The 19,744-nt window shown below is 36.3% G+C and overlaps 1 protein-coding gene and 1 long non-coding RNA gene across 2 annotated transcripts in view; both read right to left on the bottom strand.

Annotated features, from left to right (window-relative positions):
* Nucleotides 1-10,221, bottom strand: part of LOC116862674 (2-oxoisovalerate dehydrogenase subunit beta, mitochondrial) — a gene marked incomplete at its 5' end in the record, with an annotated part of 142,591 nt that extends 132,370 nt beyond the window's left edge. Inside the window, 2 exons of the mRNA XM_032850034.1 lie at nt 7,703-7,813; nt 10,117-10,221. Of these exons, the coding sequence (XP_032705925.1) occupies nt 7,703-7,813; nt 10,117-10,221 (216 nt within the window). The remainder of the gene's footprint in view (nt 1-7,702; nt 7,814-10,116) is intronic.
* On the bottom strand, nt 731-5,820 carry LOC116862675. Its single transcript, XR_004381678.1, has 3 exons — nt 5,759-5,820; nt 4,452-4,664; nt 731-1,245 (listed from the first exon to the last, which is right to left on the bottom strand). It is a non-coding gene; the product is annotated as an uncharacterized LOC116862675 (long non-coding RNA).
* Nucleotides 10,222-19,744: the final 9,523 nt, after the last annotated feature.

Genomic DNA, 19,744 nt, shown 5'->3' with positions numbered 1-19,744 from the left:
TTCATGAGAAATCACTACAGGCCTTCCCTGGACAACGTACATGTCTCAGCTATAAAGTTTGGTCATCCGGATCCCACGGCACCTGGCAATGATGTGATGGCAGAAGATAAAAGAAAATTTAAATTTAAAGAGGCTTAAAACCATGAAATTAAGCACAGAAATGTATTAATGAAGTCAACAGCCACATACCTCAATAAATGTAAATGTCAACACAGTGTAACAACTCATGTTCATTTGGATGAATTATTTCTGAAAGATGAAATTTTATACTTTACGTTTTCCTTGAGAAAAGTTGAAAAGGTTCTGGAAATATTGCCATTCAAAAGGTTAAGAAGTTTTTAAAACTACTACCCAGAAACAGTAACTCTCATCGATGTAGAAAATTATCATAAGAACTCAATTCTCAGAAATTGTAAGATAGCTGAGGTTTACTGTAGTCACTTTCGCTTTGCTTTTTGGAATAAATTGGTCCTGTTCTAATGAGAATTCAAACGATAATTTCTATATACCATGATGAAAAATGGACAACTGTCAAGAAAAATAAAACACAAGGTCAAACTAAAACTCAAGACTTTAAAATAAATGCTTCAGCTTAAAACAGATATATTCATAAAGCACTATTCTAGAGTTACTTTTCAGACCTTTGTATAACCACTAAAAATAAGAAAAAGTACCAAACTCAAAACATTTCACTATTAAACAGTTTTAATGGGAAACTATTGAGGCCTTTTGAGACTAGAAGGGACCTGATGTGACTCACATTTGAAAGGATCAGTTCTGCCTATGACAAGGGAAGAGCAGAAATAAGACAGTATTTCGAGGCTACGGCCAAAACCCAGGCGAGCATGAGAGCTGGTGGGCAGATGTTGGACATACTGTGTAGGCAAAGCCAGCAAGATCTGCTTTGGAATTGAATGTGGGCAGGCAGAAGAAGAAAGAGAGAAATCAAAAAAGGTTCCAAGATATAAAGGCAAACCCTTATCTATTTCAATAATTAACATATTTAATCTTCAAATAAAGTATAAGCATGTCAAAGCTCTATGTCAATACTTTCTTCTCTATAAACATGAGGAAATCACCTAGACTTTGTAAACTGTCATTTTTCTTTTCTTTTTTGCACTGTTGTAGGCAGTTGATTTTAAGTTGAAGGACAGTATTATTCTTGAATCCTGAGTTTCTTTCAAAGATTGTCATTCTCCTGCCTAAATCAAGTTCTTCTTTTCCATAAGCAGCTTCTCTGAATTTCTACACATTAAAAAAAAAAAAAAACAAAAACAAAAAACATTTCAAGTTGGACAGTACCTCAAGCCTAACTCTGTGCCTGGCCTCTGATTTTTTTTTAACTTTGTAGCTCGCTTTTTAACTCACTCCAAATGTGGTCTGTATCTCAGCAAGAAATCTATTCAAGCCCTCAACACTTAGCCAAGGTTCTTATCCCTGCGGAGCGTGAGAACAGCAGCTCTACTTAGGGGTATGGGTTTCTGGTTGAATGACCAAAAAAACTGCACCAGATCAGAGGACACCAAGGCTCTCCCTAAGTCTACAAAAAGGCTCACTACATTATAAATTCAAGGAAATTAATCAGTGGCAGCACTGTGGTCTAACTCTACCCCAGTACAATGCTGTAATGACTATAACCTTACAATACATCTTGATTATAACACATTTGATAACTAAGTCCTCCAGCTTCATTCTTCAAGATTGCCTTGTCTAGTCTTGGCCTTACAATAGATTAATAGGGTATGTGCTTCAGTTTGCTTGCATCTTCTCTAATTTCTCAGAATAATGTTTTGTGATTTTCTGCATAGTTTTTGAATACGTATCACTCAATTTCACCCTAGATGTTTGATTTTTTTTTATGCTTTTTCAAATGTTATCAATTAATTTTCTATTTGTTGCTGGTATTATACATTCCTTTTCTATTTTGTTGCTGGTATATAAAGATACAATTATTGTATATTGACCTTGTTTCCAGGGGTGTTGGTAAACTGAATTCTAATGATCTGCCCATAGATTCCACTAGATCTTTTTACATACAAATCATGTTATCTATGAGTAGTAAGTTTTACTTCTTTCCAATCCATATGATTTTTGTATCTCTTGCCCTTATGTGTGGGCATCCTTGTTGCATTCTTGATCTCCATGGAAAAGAAGTCAAAATTTCAGTAGGAAATATAATTTTTGCTGCAGGCTTTTTATAGCTATTCATAGCTACAAGATAAAGCTGCTCTTTATAGATTCCCCTTCTATTTCTAGGTTACTAAGAAATTTTCATTATGAACGGATGCTGACTTTTAACAAATGTTTTTCTGTATTACAAAGCTCATCATGATTATTTTTCCCATTTTTTATTCACGTGGGAAATTGCATCAACCACAGTGTGAATGTTTGTGAATGTCAAACACCCCTTGCATACTTGAAATAAACCCTCACTTTTATCTTTTTGCATATTGTTGGATTTGACTTTCCAATATTCTGATTTTTACATCTCCATTCATAAGAAAAATGTGTCTATAATCTTTCTTTATATACTGTCTGAAACAGATTTGATATAAAGATTGTGCCAGGCTTATATAAAGAATTTGGAAATATACCCTCTTGTTTTATTTTCTCTAAGAATTTGCATAAGAACTGTGTTTTAAAGAATTCACCAGCAAAGCCCTGTGGGTCTAGGGTTTTCCTTGTATAAGCATTAATGAAAATCGATTCAGTTTCTTTGATATAGGACTATTGAGGTTTTCTAAATTTTATTTTTGAAAACATTGTATTTTCCGGGGAAATCTGTCCATTTCACCCAAAACTTATTCATAAAATTGTTCAGGCTATACTCTTAGTATATTTCTATTGTCTGTAGGCTCTGTGATTTCCCCCTTCTTCATACCTGGTGTTTGTCATTTGTGTTTGCCCTGTTTTTTTTCCATTAATCTTGCTAAAGGTTTATCAAGTACATTAGTCTCTTCAAAAATCTAATTTTTACTTTATTAAACTTCTCTACTGATTTCTGCTCTTTATCACTACATTTATCCTATTTTCTCTAGATTTGATTTTCTTTCTGGAGATGGAAATTCAGATCACTAATTTTTTTGTTCTTATTCCTCTTTTCTAAATATATGTATTTCCGGTCATACAGCTCTCTCCGAGCATGGCTTTAGCTGAATCTTGAAATTTTTGATATTTAGTAACTTCATAACCCTTCAGTTCAGTATTTTTCTAACTTCTGTTTCAGTTTCTTTTACAACCTTTGATTTAAATTTAATTGGTAGGAAGTTGAGGCTTTTCTGGAAATCTGGAAATTCTAATTTCCAGAAATTAGAATCCAATTTCTAACTGAATTCCACTATAGTCCAAACTCTAAATGACTTTAAACGTCTGAAGTTTAAGATTATATTTATGTCCTAGCATTTGGTCAATTTTGATAAATGTTCCATATTCAATTGAGCTAGGCATACTGTGGCATTTCATAACGTATACTAGATTTAATCCTTCTGTGTTTAATTACTTATATACTTGGGTTTATAGCTATCATCTATCTGTTTTCTAACGGCACACCTGTTTTGTCTGGGGGTTTTTTGTCTGTTTACTTGTTTTGGGTTTTCTTTTTTTTAACATATTTTCCTTTCTTTTAGTTTAACCAAATACTTCTATTAATCTATAGGTCCCTTTTTAACTTGCTGGAAATATACTTTCACTATGATTTCAATTGTTAGTCCTGAGGTTACAACATGCATCCCTAACTTACTATGATCTAATAAAAATATTACATTTAATAATTCTAGAACAGAATATTGTAACTCTATATAAGCCCATTCTGACTGACTTATAGGATCATTTTCCTTCTGCCTAAAGAAATGCCTTGTTGTATTGTTTTTAGTAAAAATGTGCTGGTGAGAAACTCTCTCAATTTCTATGGGCCTAAGATTTTTTTTTATTACATCTTAACTTTAAGAGTATGTTTTCAATGGGTATAGAATGTTAGGTTGGCATCTTTAGCAATTTAAGATGTCATTCCATTTTGTAGGTGGGTTTGGTTTTCTTGAATACATCCTTAGAGGTTTACAAATCCTCAAGAATGGTGATGTCCTTAAAGCTTAAGGAGAAATATTTTTTATATGGCTTCTGACCAATTCATTCTCTCCTCTTCTGGAATTCTAATCATATATGGGACAGATCTTTTGACCAGAACCCCGGTGTGTTTTATGCTCTCTTCTGCTCTAATCTATTCTATTTTTCCCCTCTCTCTGTGCTTCAGTTTGGACATTTTCTATATACTTGCCTTCTAGTTCATAATACTATCATCTACTAAGTCCAATAAGTTTGTAAACACATCCTCTGAGTTCTTACTGACAAGTATTTCTTTAGTTCTACAATGCTCTCTCTCGCTCTCTCTCTCTCTCTCTCTAACACACACCCACATACACACACTCCTCCAGGGTAATTCTTTACCTTCTTACCTCCTTTGTTCTTTTTCTTCCTCCTATATTCCTAAACATAATAAAGTCTTTGTCTGCTAACTCCAATGACTGGATCGCCTGTTTCTGCTTTCTATTGTTTCTGTTTTCTCTTGGTTTTGAATCAAATTGTCCTGTCTCTTCATATACTTAGTAATTTTTTATTGAATGCTGATTCACAGAGGTTCCAGATGATGGGAGGACTGACTCCTTGTGCTGGGCAGACAGAACAGAAGGTAAGTTATATTAATCCAATAAGGAACTGAGAGGGAGAGAGGCTGTGCTGTGGATTTGAGAAGCTTCAATCTACTTCTTGTAGATCCTAAGACCTGACTCTAGAACTTTCAACTGAGAGTATGGCTGATCTTTGACACTCCAGTCTCAAAAGATGGCTTGGCCTTCCAGGCATTTGCTTCTTAGTTTCCACCATACACAGCTGTAAAATTTGACGTTTATCTTGAATGGGAGCCCAACTGTGTGTTTCAGCACCGCCCACCCCAAGTTTCCTATTTTGTCACTACAACCCATGAAACATGAATCCTTTACAACCTGCGTTCTCAGTGTCTAGCTGAGACTTACTTGGCAGGTGCCCCCAAGTAAAAAGAGTCAATTTACCATGCCCTTCAGGGCTTTCAGCTCTCCTCAGTGATGTTCTTAAGCTATCCCCTCCCCTCACACTTCCAACTTCCAAGGTAGGACTGTCTCCCAGGCACTTCAAAACTTGGGAATTTTTATTCTGCTTTTCAGAGGCTTCCAGCTTAGCTCTCTAATATCAGGTCCCTAACAGTAGATGAACCACTGGTTCTTGGTTCCTGGACCCACTCAGGTCTCCAATTTTGTAGCTTCCCCGAGCAACATTCAAACACTCTGCTGCTCTCTGTCCCCAAGAAATTTTTCAGGATTATAACTTCTAAACAATGCTTCAAGGCTCAAGCAAAAAGAATGACTATGTTTTTTAAAATACAGTTAAATTCAGACTGCATTAACCAATTCCTCAACTGTCCCAGAGTCATTTACTATGCATAATATGCTTATGTTTATGTATGTTCAATAAGTTGGGTTTTTGTTTTTGTTTTTAACCTTTAATGGCCTTTTCTTGAGTAGGTATTCCAAAACATGCTTTTGGGTGTTGAGCTTAACATGTCATGAACAAAGCTGAGGAATCTAATTTTATCATAAAACAAAAGAACCAACAAAACACAGCACTAACTGAAAAAGATAATAAACATAAATTTTGATCACTACAGAATTCATAAAGAAAACGTTAACTGTAGTTCAAAAAAAAAAAGAAGAAGAAGAAGAAGCCTCACTTTTAATGAGGTTTAGCTCTAGGGTCCTCTTCTTTAAAGTCATCTCCAAACCCTAGAAAGATGCCACATACCAAAACTTTTCTTTGATACATGAAAGGAAAACAGAAGATTACCATGGTCAGCAATGAATAAAGTCACAGAACTCAAAGTAATCAAGAAAAGGCAAGCTGACTTTCACTGTCCTAACTAGAGAGTCATCAACTAGAAAAATAACATGATGAAAGCACCCCAACACAAGACTAAAAGGATGAAGCCAGCAACTCAGTGGTTTGATGAATCATCTTTTCATTCAGGAGCAGTCTCTAGTGTCCTCTTTCATCTTTTCCAGTAGTAAAGGGCCCCAAAGAACTAGAATCTACATTCCGGGATCACACAAAGATGCAATCAGTAGATTTAATAAAGGGTGGAGGGGGCATACCCCACAAGCAAAGTTATGTAGAGGTAAATATAAATAAATAATTTCCCCCTTCTTTCTTCTTCTCTCTTCACTTTACCTTCACAATTAAGCATGAAGTGTTGTTATATTTGTGTTTTACCATAAGCTGCTCCAAATTCTGTTTAGATGTATAAAGTATATAAAAATATCAATATAGTTTAAAACTACTCACCCCAACCATTTAACAGTACTCCCCACTGCAGCATAACAAAACATCATATCCCCATAGAAAAGCACTATTCACTCCATAACTACAAACCCCAAGAATAAATGGGGGATACAGTTGCAAAAAAGGAGCCCACCCTAGGGTAAAGGCTATCAGCTCCAGTTTAACCATAATTTGGAATATTTGGCTACTTGAAAGAAAACCCAGTGTTTGACCTGATTTGAAAAAGCCTTCAAGAAGCATGACTCTCCAACAGTTATGAGTAATTCAACCTAAAATACTGCTCTTAGTGATGGAAACTAGAAAGACTTAGAATATTGTTGAAGCCATCCATACCCCTGTCAAGTGTCTAGATGATGTCAAGTGAGTCTACAGAACATTTACTATCTTAAGTCTTCCAATAAATTATAAAACAATCTTTACCTAAACACACCCTACGCTATACTCTTAAGAGCAGCAGTAGCTGCAGATCTTTTTCACATGACTAACCTAAGAAACAGCTAAGCTATCTATTCTTTAAAAAGGATATAAAATACCCTAGGTCTTAGAATTCACTTGCTATAACAGTAAATCAAGAAAAAGTAAGACATGCCACATTACCTCAACTTTAGTACATAAGACCATCACACAAAAAGAGCTTAATCTTCCTTATAGACCACAATGGAAACAGATGCACTTTGGTTTATTAATATGAAAGCTATCAGTTATAACCAAGAAATGAGAACTGAACTATATGCCTGAGAAGGGACTATCAAGAGTTTGCTTAGATGGGAAACTAAAAGCAGACAGAATCTCACAACATAACACTCAAACTGTGATTCATAGTACAAAGACTATGTAGAGAGGGTTGTTTTGGGGTTTTGTTATGTTTCTGTTTTTGTTTTTGGCTTTGTCTTGTTTTTTAAGTAATCCATCTCCACCTCTTTTGGAGAGGAGACAAATGAAAATTCAGACAAACCATTTAGTTGATTCTATTAAACCTTGCTTATCGAACCATAACCCATAAGTTGTTAAAAACACAGGTGACCTCAACAACCTGATATACTCTCATTTGCACTACTCCATTACTTTCACAGCTCAACCCAAGCAGGCTGCATAAAGGACACAGTTCCATAATATTTTAAACAAAGAACTATGGGAGGGAAAAACCCTCAAGTGATTGGTTTCCTTGAGCATTAAGCTGTTTATATAACATGTTTCTGTCACAGCGTAAGTTTCGAAGTTTTCAATCAGTTGAAAATGCTCATGAAGCTTTAAATTTCAAAACAATTCCTTGCAAACTGCCAACAAATCTGGTCCACAGGTTTAAGGAAATGACACTCTATCAACACTAAATTCATACCTTGCAAACTGTATCCACATCCCAAGGTAGTATAGTCCTCAGATCAATGACTTCACAAGACACTCCCAGCTTCTCTTGAGCCATGGAAGCTACCTCTCGGATCACATGAACCTGAAATAAAAATAGCAGAAAATAACTACAGAGATTTAGACCCAAAAAGTTAGATGAATTCTGATATCATTAATAGAAAGAGTCTTTAAAGTCAGAGGAACTTATTAGCAATGGAGAATTAAATTTGTTTTAGATATGTTGATCCCCGTATTTCCCCAAAGTAATCAAACACAGATGTCCAGAAAACAGTTGGAAAGATAACCTTAATTTCAGGAAAGGAAAGCAGTCATTAACAGAGACGCTGATTCTTAAGATACCAGCACACAGAAAGTAAAGTTAGAGGAGCAGGTTGAGTTTCTAGTGAAAGCATGTGGAAGGAGAAGTAAAGGGCAGAACTCATGGGTCCCTGAAGAAGACCAACATTTATGGGGAAAATGGAGAAGGAGGAACTCACTTGAAGAAGAAAAAGGAAAAAAAGAAGGAGGAGAAGGGGAAGGAAGAGGAGGAAAGGAAGGAGGAGAAGAGGAAGAAGAAGAAGGGAAGGAGGAGGAGGATAAAGGAGGAAAGGAAGAAGAAGGAGAAGAAGAGGAAGAAGAAGGAAGAGGAGAAGAGGAGGAAGAAGAAGAAGCAGCAGCAGCAGCAGCAGAGGAGGAAGAAGAGGAGGTGCCTGGGTGGCTCAGTCAATTAAGCAACTAACTCTTAATTTGAGCTCAGGTCATGACCTCAGGGTCATGAGATTGAGCCCTGAGTCAGGCTCCACACCTAGTGTGGAACCACTTGTGCAGGGTAAGAGAGGAAAGAAAGGGAAGGAAGGGAAGGGAGGGAGGGAGGATGGAAGGAAAAAGAAAAATCAGGAGACAATGTATCCCAGAAACTAAAGAAGAAAGGTTTTCATGGAAATAGTAGTCTGTGTCATACAGCGTAGCGATATGGGATAAGGGTTGATTTAAAAATTAGAAAATTAGTGGGGCGCCTGGGTGGTTCAGTGGGTTGAGCCTCTGTCTTCGGCTCAGGTCATGGTCTCAGGGTCCTGGGATTGAGCCCCACATCGGGCTCTCTGCTCAGCAGGGACCCCTGCTTCAACCTCTCACTCTCTCTGCCTGCCTCTCTGCCTACTTGTGATCTCTGTCTGCCAAATAACTAAATAAAATCTTAAAAAAAAAAATTAGAAAATTAGTAATGTTAGCAATAATAGTTTTAGTAAATCAGTGGGGACAGAACTAACTCATAGGTATAAGAACATAAGGAAGTTAAGGAATTAAATACAGGTAGTAGAAAATAGTCGTTCAAGTTTAGTGATAAAAGAAAGGAGGAAATACACTGGTATTTAAGGGAAAAGTAGGGTAAAGAATAGGTACTTTTTAGAGAGGGAAGAAATATACATCCTTTTAATAAAAGGGACATTGAAAGGAGAAATGCAGAAGAGGGAAGGAACCACTACAAAGTTACAGCCCTAGAAAAGGCAAAATGGAATCTGAAAGATCTGTAGAAGGATCTATGAAAACCACAGGACAAAAGAGAAAGAGGAGTAAAGGGCTGGCAGCAGACACGGAAGGTGTGAGGAAAAGGTAAGTTATAGGACATAGCATCTAATATACTAACTTCCCTATTACAAAGAGAGGCAAAGATGCACACTGAGTGACAGAGATAAAGGTAAGAGTTTTTCCCACTGGTGGTAAGAAACCAGGAGAGCTACCTCTCCGTTCCAAAAATCAAGTAGAAAAGAGAGTCAGAGGGTATAGTATTACAAATGATTTCTTTTTCTTCATTTAATGCTGTACAAGTTTTCTAAAATAAGTACTTCTTTCACACAGAAAAAAGAAAAATGGACCATTTGTTTAGAAGAAGGAGATAGAGAGGAGGTAGACATCTCCGGCCAGAGAGGAGTCTGGAGGCAGAACGATGTGATAACAAGCACTGGGGAAACTGAGGCAGATCAGTACCGAGGTTCACTGGAACACAGGAAGGTACAGAATTTTGAGGCTGGACCCCTGGCTGGTCTACATAGCTGAGCAAGTATCACAAGAGATGGCAGCAGATGTGATGAAAAAGACAGGAAGTCAAGCACAGAAACAAGTATGAGGACATAATATGCATGCTTCAGAAGAAACAATTTCCCATGAGTACATTTCTATCAACTCAACAGATTTTTAAGCTTCACCACATACATAGATGTTTTAATATGAATGAACAGACACCTCACCCTCAACCAGAAGTCAGTACCAGATACAGATATAGCACTAATAAGACTTAAATTTGACCTATAAGAAAAACAACACTTTGGATTTTTATAGTATCAGGATTAAAAATTAGAGCTTCCAAGCACAACATGGACATCATCAGTTCTTAGAAATGTTACCGACCTGAGTGCCCCAGGCAACTAGAGTCACGTCACTCCCTTCCTGAATGACTTCGGCCTGGGACAGGGGAATGTTGTATGGTTCTACAGGAACCTGTTCAACTGAATATAGAACAGGGAAAAAAATAAAAATTTATTTTTTTCTCATGTGGCTCTTGTGCATAAGAGAATATAAAAATTTCACTGTGGCAAGCTTTCTTTTATTCTTCTCCCAAATTCCATAAGTTACTTAAAACAGAAATAGCATTTATTATATGGCTCTATGACAATACTACACATATGAAAAAGTCGCATGTAAATGTAGAAAATATATCAGCTACCCTGGCATGGAAGAAGGACTTTGGGTAAAAACTAAGAAAATCTTACAGTAGGGCTTTGGTTGACAACATACCAATATTGGTTCATTAACTATAACAAATATGCCATACTACTATAAGAGGTTAATGATACAGAAAACTGAGTGCAGGGTATATAGAAACTCTCCTGTACTAGCCTATCCTCATACTTTTTCTGTGAATCTAAAACCGTTCTAAAAAAATAAAGTTAAAAAATTTTACCATGTTTCCACTAAAACTTGATCAGACTGAATTAAGTTCTCAGACAAGTTTCCCATCAAGAAGTTGATGTAGGGGGGCTTGAAACACAAGATACACAGAGGAGTGCCAAATTTTTAAGTATATTTCATTTTTACACCATGCATCTACAAATACCTCATCAACTACAGCAGCTGACACCACCTTAAATTTCAAAGCTGAATCCTTTTGACCTCAAGAAGATACACTAGATCAGTTCCATTAGACCAAAGGAAGAATAAGCCACTGGTAAGACTATTTCATGATTATTTCTGCCCAATCAAGTACATGCAATATAAAGACTGAATTCCAGGGGAAATCATAAGGTGGATTTTTAAATGAAATTGAGTAAGAAGTTGATGGAATTGCTGCATTATGCTGGGAAGCCTTCTTAAATTCCCACCTGAGACCAGTAATACAGTAATTAATAGCGGTGGGAGAAGTAATAGAAGTGGTTGGGGGGAAGAAAACAATCCCTTTTGTTAATTTTCCCTATAATCTTTTATCATTGTTGCATGTTTTTTTTTTAATTTTTAATTTTTTTTTAATTCGATGAGCAAAGAAGGGCAAACTAAAAGGTCCCATCTGTGCCCTAGTGAGTTGTCTGAACTCCACTGTCCAGAGTTATCAATACCAACAACTTCCTGCGCGTCTGCAGGGTACAGCTTTCATGCTTTGTGTTATCCAGGCTTCTTAATCCTCTTCCTAAATTAGGGAAATGCCCCATATGATGAGGCAGGGCCCTTGGTCCACAACAGAAGTAAGGATCCCATCTGCACTTTCCCAGGCTTCATTGCAGTGACGGCACAAAATGTGGGCTCTGCCGATCCAACACACCCAGGCCAAGAAGAGCAGCAGGGATCCAGAATCCATCCTAGAGTACTGGTAAGAATGGAGGCTGATTCAGCTTTTGGGCTCAGTGGTGGCAACCATTCAAACTCTAGTTCCATGGCACTGTTAGCTGCTGGGGCATCTTTGCAAAACCAGTTACACAGTAGAATTCTGGGTACTGCTTCTAGACATAAGGCTTCTAAGCCCAGTTCTTAGGCACACCAAAGATTTCTGAGCTGTTCACTAGCCTTCAATACATCTTTCTGCTAATATGGGCCAGAGTTGGAGTTCTGCTTGAAAATTAAGACCCCCCACTAATTCAGTGTCTTTTCAGATGTTCATAATATTCAAGTATGCACATTCGTAAACATGTGTGAGTATTTTTTTCCACATATATAATCACCCTGACATGAAGGTCTTCTTATCATTTCTCCTTTTTTCATTTGGCAATATATCTTAGTCATGTTTTCATGTCAAAAAACATAGTTTTTAAATCATTTGTAAGTATAATCTATCAAATTTAATGGTACTGTTATCAATGATGAGGAAAATTCTATTTCTTGTTTTTATATATCCAATCCAATAGCATTTCTATAACCACCCCAGAGAGAGAAATGAATATTTTTTTAAATCACAGATATGTTTAAATAATACACTAAAATCTACCAAACTACTCAAAGCAGATGACAAGCTAATTAACAAACCTGAGGCATAAGCTGCTTTAGAAAACTCATAAGCATTAAAAGCATTTTGAAGTTTTTGTATAACACGTAAACTACGTTTGAGCCAGATACTTCTATCTAAACCAGTGGGTAGGTCAATTTTTGTAAACAGTATCTCAATGGAACACAGCCATTCATTTACATATCATTTAAGGCTATTTTTGCCGTACAACAGCAGAGCTAAGGAGTTGACAAAAGACAGCATGGTCTACAGGCTAAAATTCTACTACCTGTTCCTTTACAGAAAAAGTCTGCCACCCTCAATTCTAAACAGTGCTTTCAGAGGTTAATTCCAGCCCATTCATGGACAGCTTAAATCTAGTATTTGATGGACAGATGAACCAACAGATACACAGGTGGACAAAGGGACACACAAACAGGGAGACAAACATTCAACTGGAGTAGTATATTCTACATAGCAGTTCTCAGTTGCTAAACCAAAGCCATGGTCAAGAATGATGCTCATGATATCCAACAAACATGGGAAAGGCAGCACATAAGCTCTTTGCCATCATCAAGTCTTCTTTCCTCTGGCAGCAAGATCTGCATGCCAACAGACAAGCCTTGAAGCCAGCACACCCTGTCTTGTCAGTGAGTCAGTGGTTGTCGTTCAAGAATCCGGTCTTTCCCGCCTTTTAAATTAGTTGCCAAGTGATTAGCAAATCCCTGGAACACACAGTTCTAATGGCTGGCACACCAAAAGAAATGGGTTAGCATCCTGGCCCACTTCCTTTGAAAAGCTGCCAGTGAGTGACTAACTGCTTCATTGTATTAAATAAATTACCCAGAATAATAAGACCTCATTACTTTAACACTTAATTAAGGAACAACATGGCAAACAAAGTGTTGTTCTCCATCAACAAGATCGTGTAGAGAATTAGATTCAAGAGTCTCTTATTAAAAACAAGCCCCCCCCCCCAAAAAAATCTACTAGATTTGCATAAATTTAATCCCTGAGAGCAGACAAATGAGAATATGTTTGTTTATTTGAACTTGGCAAACAGGTCACCCAGAGGGCAAGCCATATATCACAGGTACTTTAGTTACACTAATTTAAAAGATACTTACTCCAAGAGAAGGTCATTATTTCGAATGAGAACTCTTGCATTCCTACCCCATGACTATGTGCTTTTTGAAAGAGGACAGGTTAAGAGAAGTAATAACAGAAAATTTCGGGAACTGAAGAGCCCCTATACAGCCCTATTACAGATTCCTGTTTTCATAGCAGTGGGACCAACTGAGACCACTCCATTTCAACAAATGCTGATTACATCCCAATCTCAGCACTAATGAGCATTCCAGACAAACCCTTGAGCATCGACATATATTGACAAAAATGTGTCATCCGGAAAAATAAGAAATCTTCCTAAGACCAAAATTTAAAAGATGCAATTTTTGGCTCAAATATCAGATTGGATTTTTTAAACATATTTTTTTAAGTTTCACATATATGTGTCCCTTGTAAATGCACTTATATTCATGTTACTGTAGATGCACTTATAATCATATTACATGTGCACTTACAGACTCATGGCATGAGGGAGTTCATGCCTGGCCCCATTTTCATTTTCCATCCTCCTTCCTTTTTCCTTCTCATTTTCTTGTTATTTGTTTGGTCATCTTAAACATATTTTTAAAATAAGACAGTCGCAAAATGTATATGCTATGGACAATACACCTTTATTCATTTACTAGTTACTGAATACCCAATATACACAGGCATCATACAAGATACGAATATGAAACTGAAAGGGGCAGCCCCTGTCTTTGACAAGCACACACTCAACTGGGAGTTATAAGGATAGACAGACATGATCAGCAAACAAAAACGCAATACAATAGTGGGGATAAACCACTCTAGGAAAACAGAGGGAGCACCAGCCTAATTGTAATTGTAATTATAATTGTAAGGGAGGCCACAACTGAGAAGGGTCTTAGAGCTAACAAGGAAATGAAGAGGGTATTCTGCATAGAAAGAAAAGATATATACGAAGAAATGGAGGTGTGACATCGTGTGTGTGCGCTTCTGCAAACGTGTCAACACACATCTATGTGCTGTTTCGGGAAAGGGTGAAAGCTTTAAGTTACATACCTAAGTCCCTAGAAAAACCTTTTCAATTCTTTCTGGCTTCATATATTAATAACACATGTAGAAAGTGTCTGCAAGAAAATAATAACTCACTCTTAATGATGCAAGTTTCCCTGTGAGGCACAATATTACCATTACTGAGATAATAGGGTCATTTCTCTGCCCTGGCACTAATCTACAGTAATGCGAGTTTCCTCACAAATGTGAAAGTTGGTAGGCTTTATTCATGTTACATTATACACGATGCAGTGATAAAAAATGTTCTTCTTAAAAAAAAATAGAGTATATTTCTAAAATGTTACTTCATGCTGCCTGGTTACTAACAACATTGGAAATCTTCATACTTGAGCAAATATATCTCATTTGTCAGAATTTACAGTCTAATGGAAGAGAGTGGGCAAATCCACTCACCCAAGAACCCAATTCCCAGCCCTGTCTCTGCATCTGACTAAATTGGTGATCTCTAACAAAGCAATGTATTACTTTTCTTCCCTAGTATCCCATCTGTAAACTATGGAAAGCAGCATCTGTCTGTCTGTCTGTCTGTCACATCTAGGGACAGAACAAGGACATATTAAGTTAATCACACTGTGGATATCCTTTCAGTTCTTAAGAAGAGGACAATTCTATATTTGAATTAATTCAAGGATAAAGTCATTAAAACTACAAAGAAAGTTTTCATTCTAGGGACATTTATTCTTACTCCTGTATAAAACTCCTGTTTTTTAGCCACCAACCAATCTCTCTATATTATAATTGTTATTTTCCAAATAATCTTTCAGATGAGGCTACCAATTATGGCCATACTTTGATAATTTTCACTTCTATACCAATAATTTGTTTTAGTACTGATGTTAGTGATGAGAAACTATATGAACAAGAAAAATAAGTACAATTTCTTCTAGTTATTACTTTTAAATTATTCCCCAAACACAGTTGTATCCAATTTCCCCCTCACCTCTTCACCTCAAATTACTGAAAATTTAAAGATTAGCCACTTACATTAGCAAGACCAAATCAATATACTGTTAACCATATTATCTGTCTATACAAGCTGTCATTATAACAGTTGTTATAATATTACTGTCTAATTAAAAGATAAAATTACCTTTCAATAAAGAATAATTAAGGGCTAAACTTTTCATACTATCTAAGCCATGGTAACTACGGGGAGCATGTGTGGACAGCATCAACCAGAATAGTGACAGATCGTGACAGACGAAAAAGACAAAGGAACAGTCTGTCCCAAAATCAAGGAGACTAAGAAGACAACAGTAAGTGGAGACTCTGGATTGGATCCTGATCCAGAAAGACGACCTTAGTAGGACTACTGATGAAATTTGGATTAGGTATCTGGAGGAGTTAACAGTATTGCCTCACTGGTAATTTCCTGGTTTTGATCATTATTACTACAGTTATTCATGAGGTTAACACCTTAGAAGATAAATGGGGAATACATAAAAATTCTTTGTACTCTTTTTGCAATATTTCCATTTAAACTTATTTCAAAATGCAAAGTTTAGCAAAATATTAACATTAAATTTTTTAAAAGGAGGCTGACCCATCTTAGTAAGTCTCCATGGATTCTGGGAAAATACGGTATAATTTGATGGGCAAGTATGCAAAATTATGAATGTCACTAAACACCAAGTATGGGAAACTGAGCTAACTATGAGGCATGATAGAGGCACTGTAGATTCATACCGCCTTGTGAAACAATCTCTGTCTTTTGAAATATCAGTACAAATAGAAAATGAGGTTACTAATAAGCTATCTAGTTGCAAAAGAAGTACAACCACATTTAGTACTGTATACATGAACTTCATGTACCTGGGTGAACTTAACCAAAGTTCTGACGATACAGAGACATAAAGATGGGAAGACATAAATTCATTATCTGTGCACGCCTGTCAGTTTTTTGCTAGAGTCTCTTCACCACTAAATAAAAACCAGTAACCATCATACTGTCTAAATATAAACACAACATCAAGTCAGAATCAGCAAGTATCTTGCATGTAACCAGGAGACTCATCACACGGAGATACAAAAACATTTGAAACCTTAAAATCATTGGTGTTAATTGTTTTAGAAGGTCATGTTTTCTTATTGCTGAAATGCCACTGAAAAGTAAAATCTATATTATTTTTAAATGAATGGTGACATTGAGAACATAGTGACTAACAATATTAGATGGGAAGGCCTGGACCCATTTCAACTCAAATGCACTCTAATTCTTTTCTTGGTAATTAATTCATTTGAAAATCCCACATTCCTAATTTTTGTGTGTGTAATGAGACAAGTCAGGCTCCTTTTCAGACTAATTTGCAAACATAGCACAAAAGCAACGATATGATAAAGCAACCAACACATTCCTTACACAACTTCAAAATTAACCTCATTACATTTCCCTATCTCATTTAAGGTAACAAAAAAGCTTTGAAGCTGACGATATTGCATAATATGCATCAGTATACTTAACTTATACACTAAAATTTAACCACTTTGTAATGTATCTTGTTCAATTTTTGCAATGACTTAGTATTTTTCCCTGTACTCTTTCAGTATGCAGCTTTTAATAATTTAACAAAAGTTCTCCCATATGCAATTTTACTAGCAGCTGTCCCTCATTCATGTTTAATATATTATAATTTCTTTAGTAAATGTTTTCCAATGCATTTTCTATAGCAAGGAGCTATATATGAGTGAACTTCATTCATATAAATAGACTCTAACATGGTAAGCAGCAAAATGACAAAGAGAATAACTGAATGCTGAATTTAATGGCACTATTTTAAAGCAATTCTCTATCAGCACAGGGAGAGTTGAAAAGGAAAAAAAAATCACCTACAAAAAGAATTATGTCAAGACAGAAAATGAAAACGTGAATTCACTGTGAACTGTAAGATATACCATTATTTTATGAACCACTAGGAATGAGAAAACTGCTCATTAAACTGGCAGTGTTGAGAATTTTACACTGTTTACAATTATTTTCTTATCAAAAGAAAGAAGTTCAGGCTTAATCAAGCATGGGTTTTATTACATATCACCCTTCTATTCTAAAGATGTAACAAAATATAAGCAAAATAAATTGGTTAAGCTATTCCTAAAACTCTTTGACCTTTAGAACCTAATTCTCCTCATTTGGCTTTTGACTTATAATCATCAGTGTCCATGTTTCTCCACAGAAGAGCATTTCTGTGTCAGCAAGCACATCAGTGAAGCAGTACTTTATCAATGAATCCATAAGAGAATTATAAGATTGGTGCTGGGCTCTCAAGCTAGCTCAGTATTTAGGAACAGCCTATTTCTGATTCATGCTTCCAAAGACTGTTAAATTATGATTCTTCACTTTGCCTGACCTTCTACGCATCACAACCATTTGGAACCTCATTGTTAAAGAATCGTTCTCTAGCATCTGTGGAATTTAATCTAAGCTACGGATCTGAAAGCTATTCATTTTTTTTTTTTTTGAAATCTATTTCATGTAGGCATGGCTGTTGATGGATGACTTTGATATTTGTACCTGAGTAGGTAACAGCAATTACTGGCCACTGGATACGACGGTTACAAGATGACATTGCTTTTAAGCCATATTCTAATTTCAGAGATGTTAAAATTTGAGAGGTGATGGAGATCTCAGAACCAATAAAATATGGTACCTTAAATTGGGTAGATGACTTGTAAACATTAAAGTATTATTATAGATTTTTTCTGCATTTTGTTTTTGATACCTTAAGTCCCTCAGTTTCCATAAATACAATATGACCCATGAGGAGCTGTAATTCCTACTAGACACCAAGCATTAGCTGCTCTCCACCAAATTCCCGCATGCAGAGAGTAAACAGAAAAAGTCAAAAAGGCATGGGGCACATGGGCAAAAGAAACTAAGGGTAAGAATGGCACAGGGAAATGACGTGATGTGTGTCATACTGCAAAATTCATCACTGCATTATCTAACACTGAATAACAGCTGTTGGCTTCATGAATCAGAATCCAATCAGGAAAACAGAAACTTCTCTAGAAGAATTGAATTCAGGAGATCTGTTACAAAGATGCTGGAAGGGCCAAGTTGCATGGAAACATAATGTAACCTGGAGGCCAGGGAGCAGCTAACAGCCCTGGGCTACCCTCAGTCATCCACAGGAGCCACTAATGGTGCTGGAATCACCATGAGCTGCCACAGAGCAGGCCCGAACCCACCGAAGGCCGCGTATCACCAATGCCACAGAGCAACGGCAGCGGGAGCACAGCCTGCTCCACTACCGCCACCAGTCCCACAACGGCTCCTTTATTCCACCTTCATCCCACCTTCTAAACCATTCCAAAGTGCTCCCTGTTGACAGAAACTAGCTGGAAATCAGGCAGAAGATCAAGAAAATGCACTTTTCTTATTTTCAATCCCAGCATTACAAAGGAAAACACAGAAGGGCAAGTGTGAGGATGAGAGGCAATGGACAGACAGAGCACAGATTTACATTACAAGGAGCATTTAAGAGAAGAAAAGGTCACCTTTGCCAAGAAGTAAAGGGAATCCCACTATATTAATAATCAAAAAAGCTAATGTTTGAGCCCATCCCGTACCTGACGCTGTTTGAAGCCTTTTTATATATCACCTCATTTCATCCCCATAGCTCAATACAAATGATACTAGATTTATTCCAGTTCTACAGATAAAGAAACTGAGGCAGAGACATGAAATATCTCAGTGAAGTTATAAGACAGGGAGTGGTAACTCACAACCACCATGTTATACTGTATAGAAATCTGCCCAAAGTGGATTTCAGTAGCAATATCAAGTATGAACATCCCTCAAGGTTGATCCTCACCATATGCCTTAAAAATCAAGAGCAACCAATTGTATATTTTTAAAAAGGCAACACTATGTTTTTTATATTTAAAAATGTAGCACACATAATCTTTAGAATAGTTGCTATTTTCCTATAGACCAACCAAAATATTAAATCAAGATTCCTCATTGACCTCCAGCAATTCACTCCCATTTTCTCAAATTAATTTTTTAGACAGTAAATGGGCTTTATATTTCATAAAGCAAATATCCTTTAAAATCTCTACATACATATCACCCAGTATCAGCCTCTGTGTGTTGCACTGTCACTCCTCCATTAGAAATCTATATTTTTCTTCTATTTAAATCCCTTCATATCAAATTATGGATTAAAACTACCTAATTATGAAGGACTCCAGGCATATTTATATAGCCAGAAATTATGACTTGTAGTCTAGTGGTTTAAATAAAATACCATTTATTTAATAAAGCATTAAATAAATAATCATTTCATAACCCCAAGCTACATTTAGTGCTTGGAATAAAAAAGGATAAATTAGTAGAATCCATAAATTCAACTATAATACTGAGGAATGCTAAGAGTATTGATAAGATGAATAAACAATTTC

The sequence above is a fragment of the Lontra canadensis genome, unplaced genomic scaffold (genome assembly GCF_010015895.1).
Source record: "Lontra canadensis isolate GAN:19392208 unplaced genomic scaffold, GSC_riverotter_1.0 scaffold296, whole genome shotgun sequence".
Lineage (NCBI taxonomy): Eukaryota > Metazoa > Chordata > Mammalia > Carnivora > Mustelidae > Lontra > Lontra canadensis.
The sequence above is the reverse complement of the archived record's forward strand: the minus strand, read 5'-3'. Positions and strand labels throughout refer to the sequence as shown.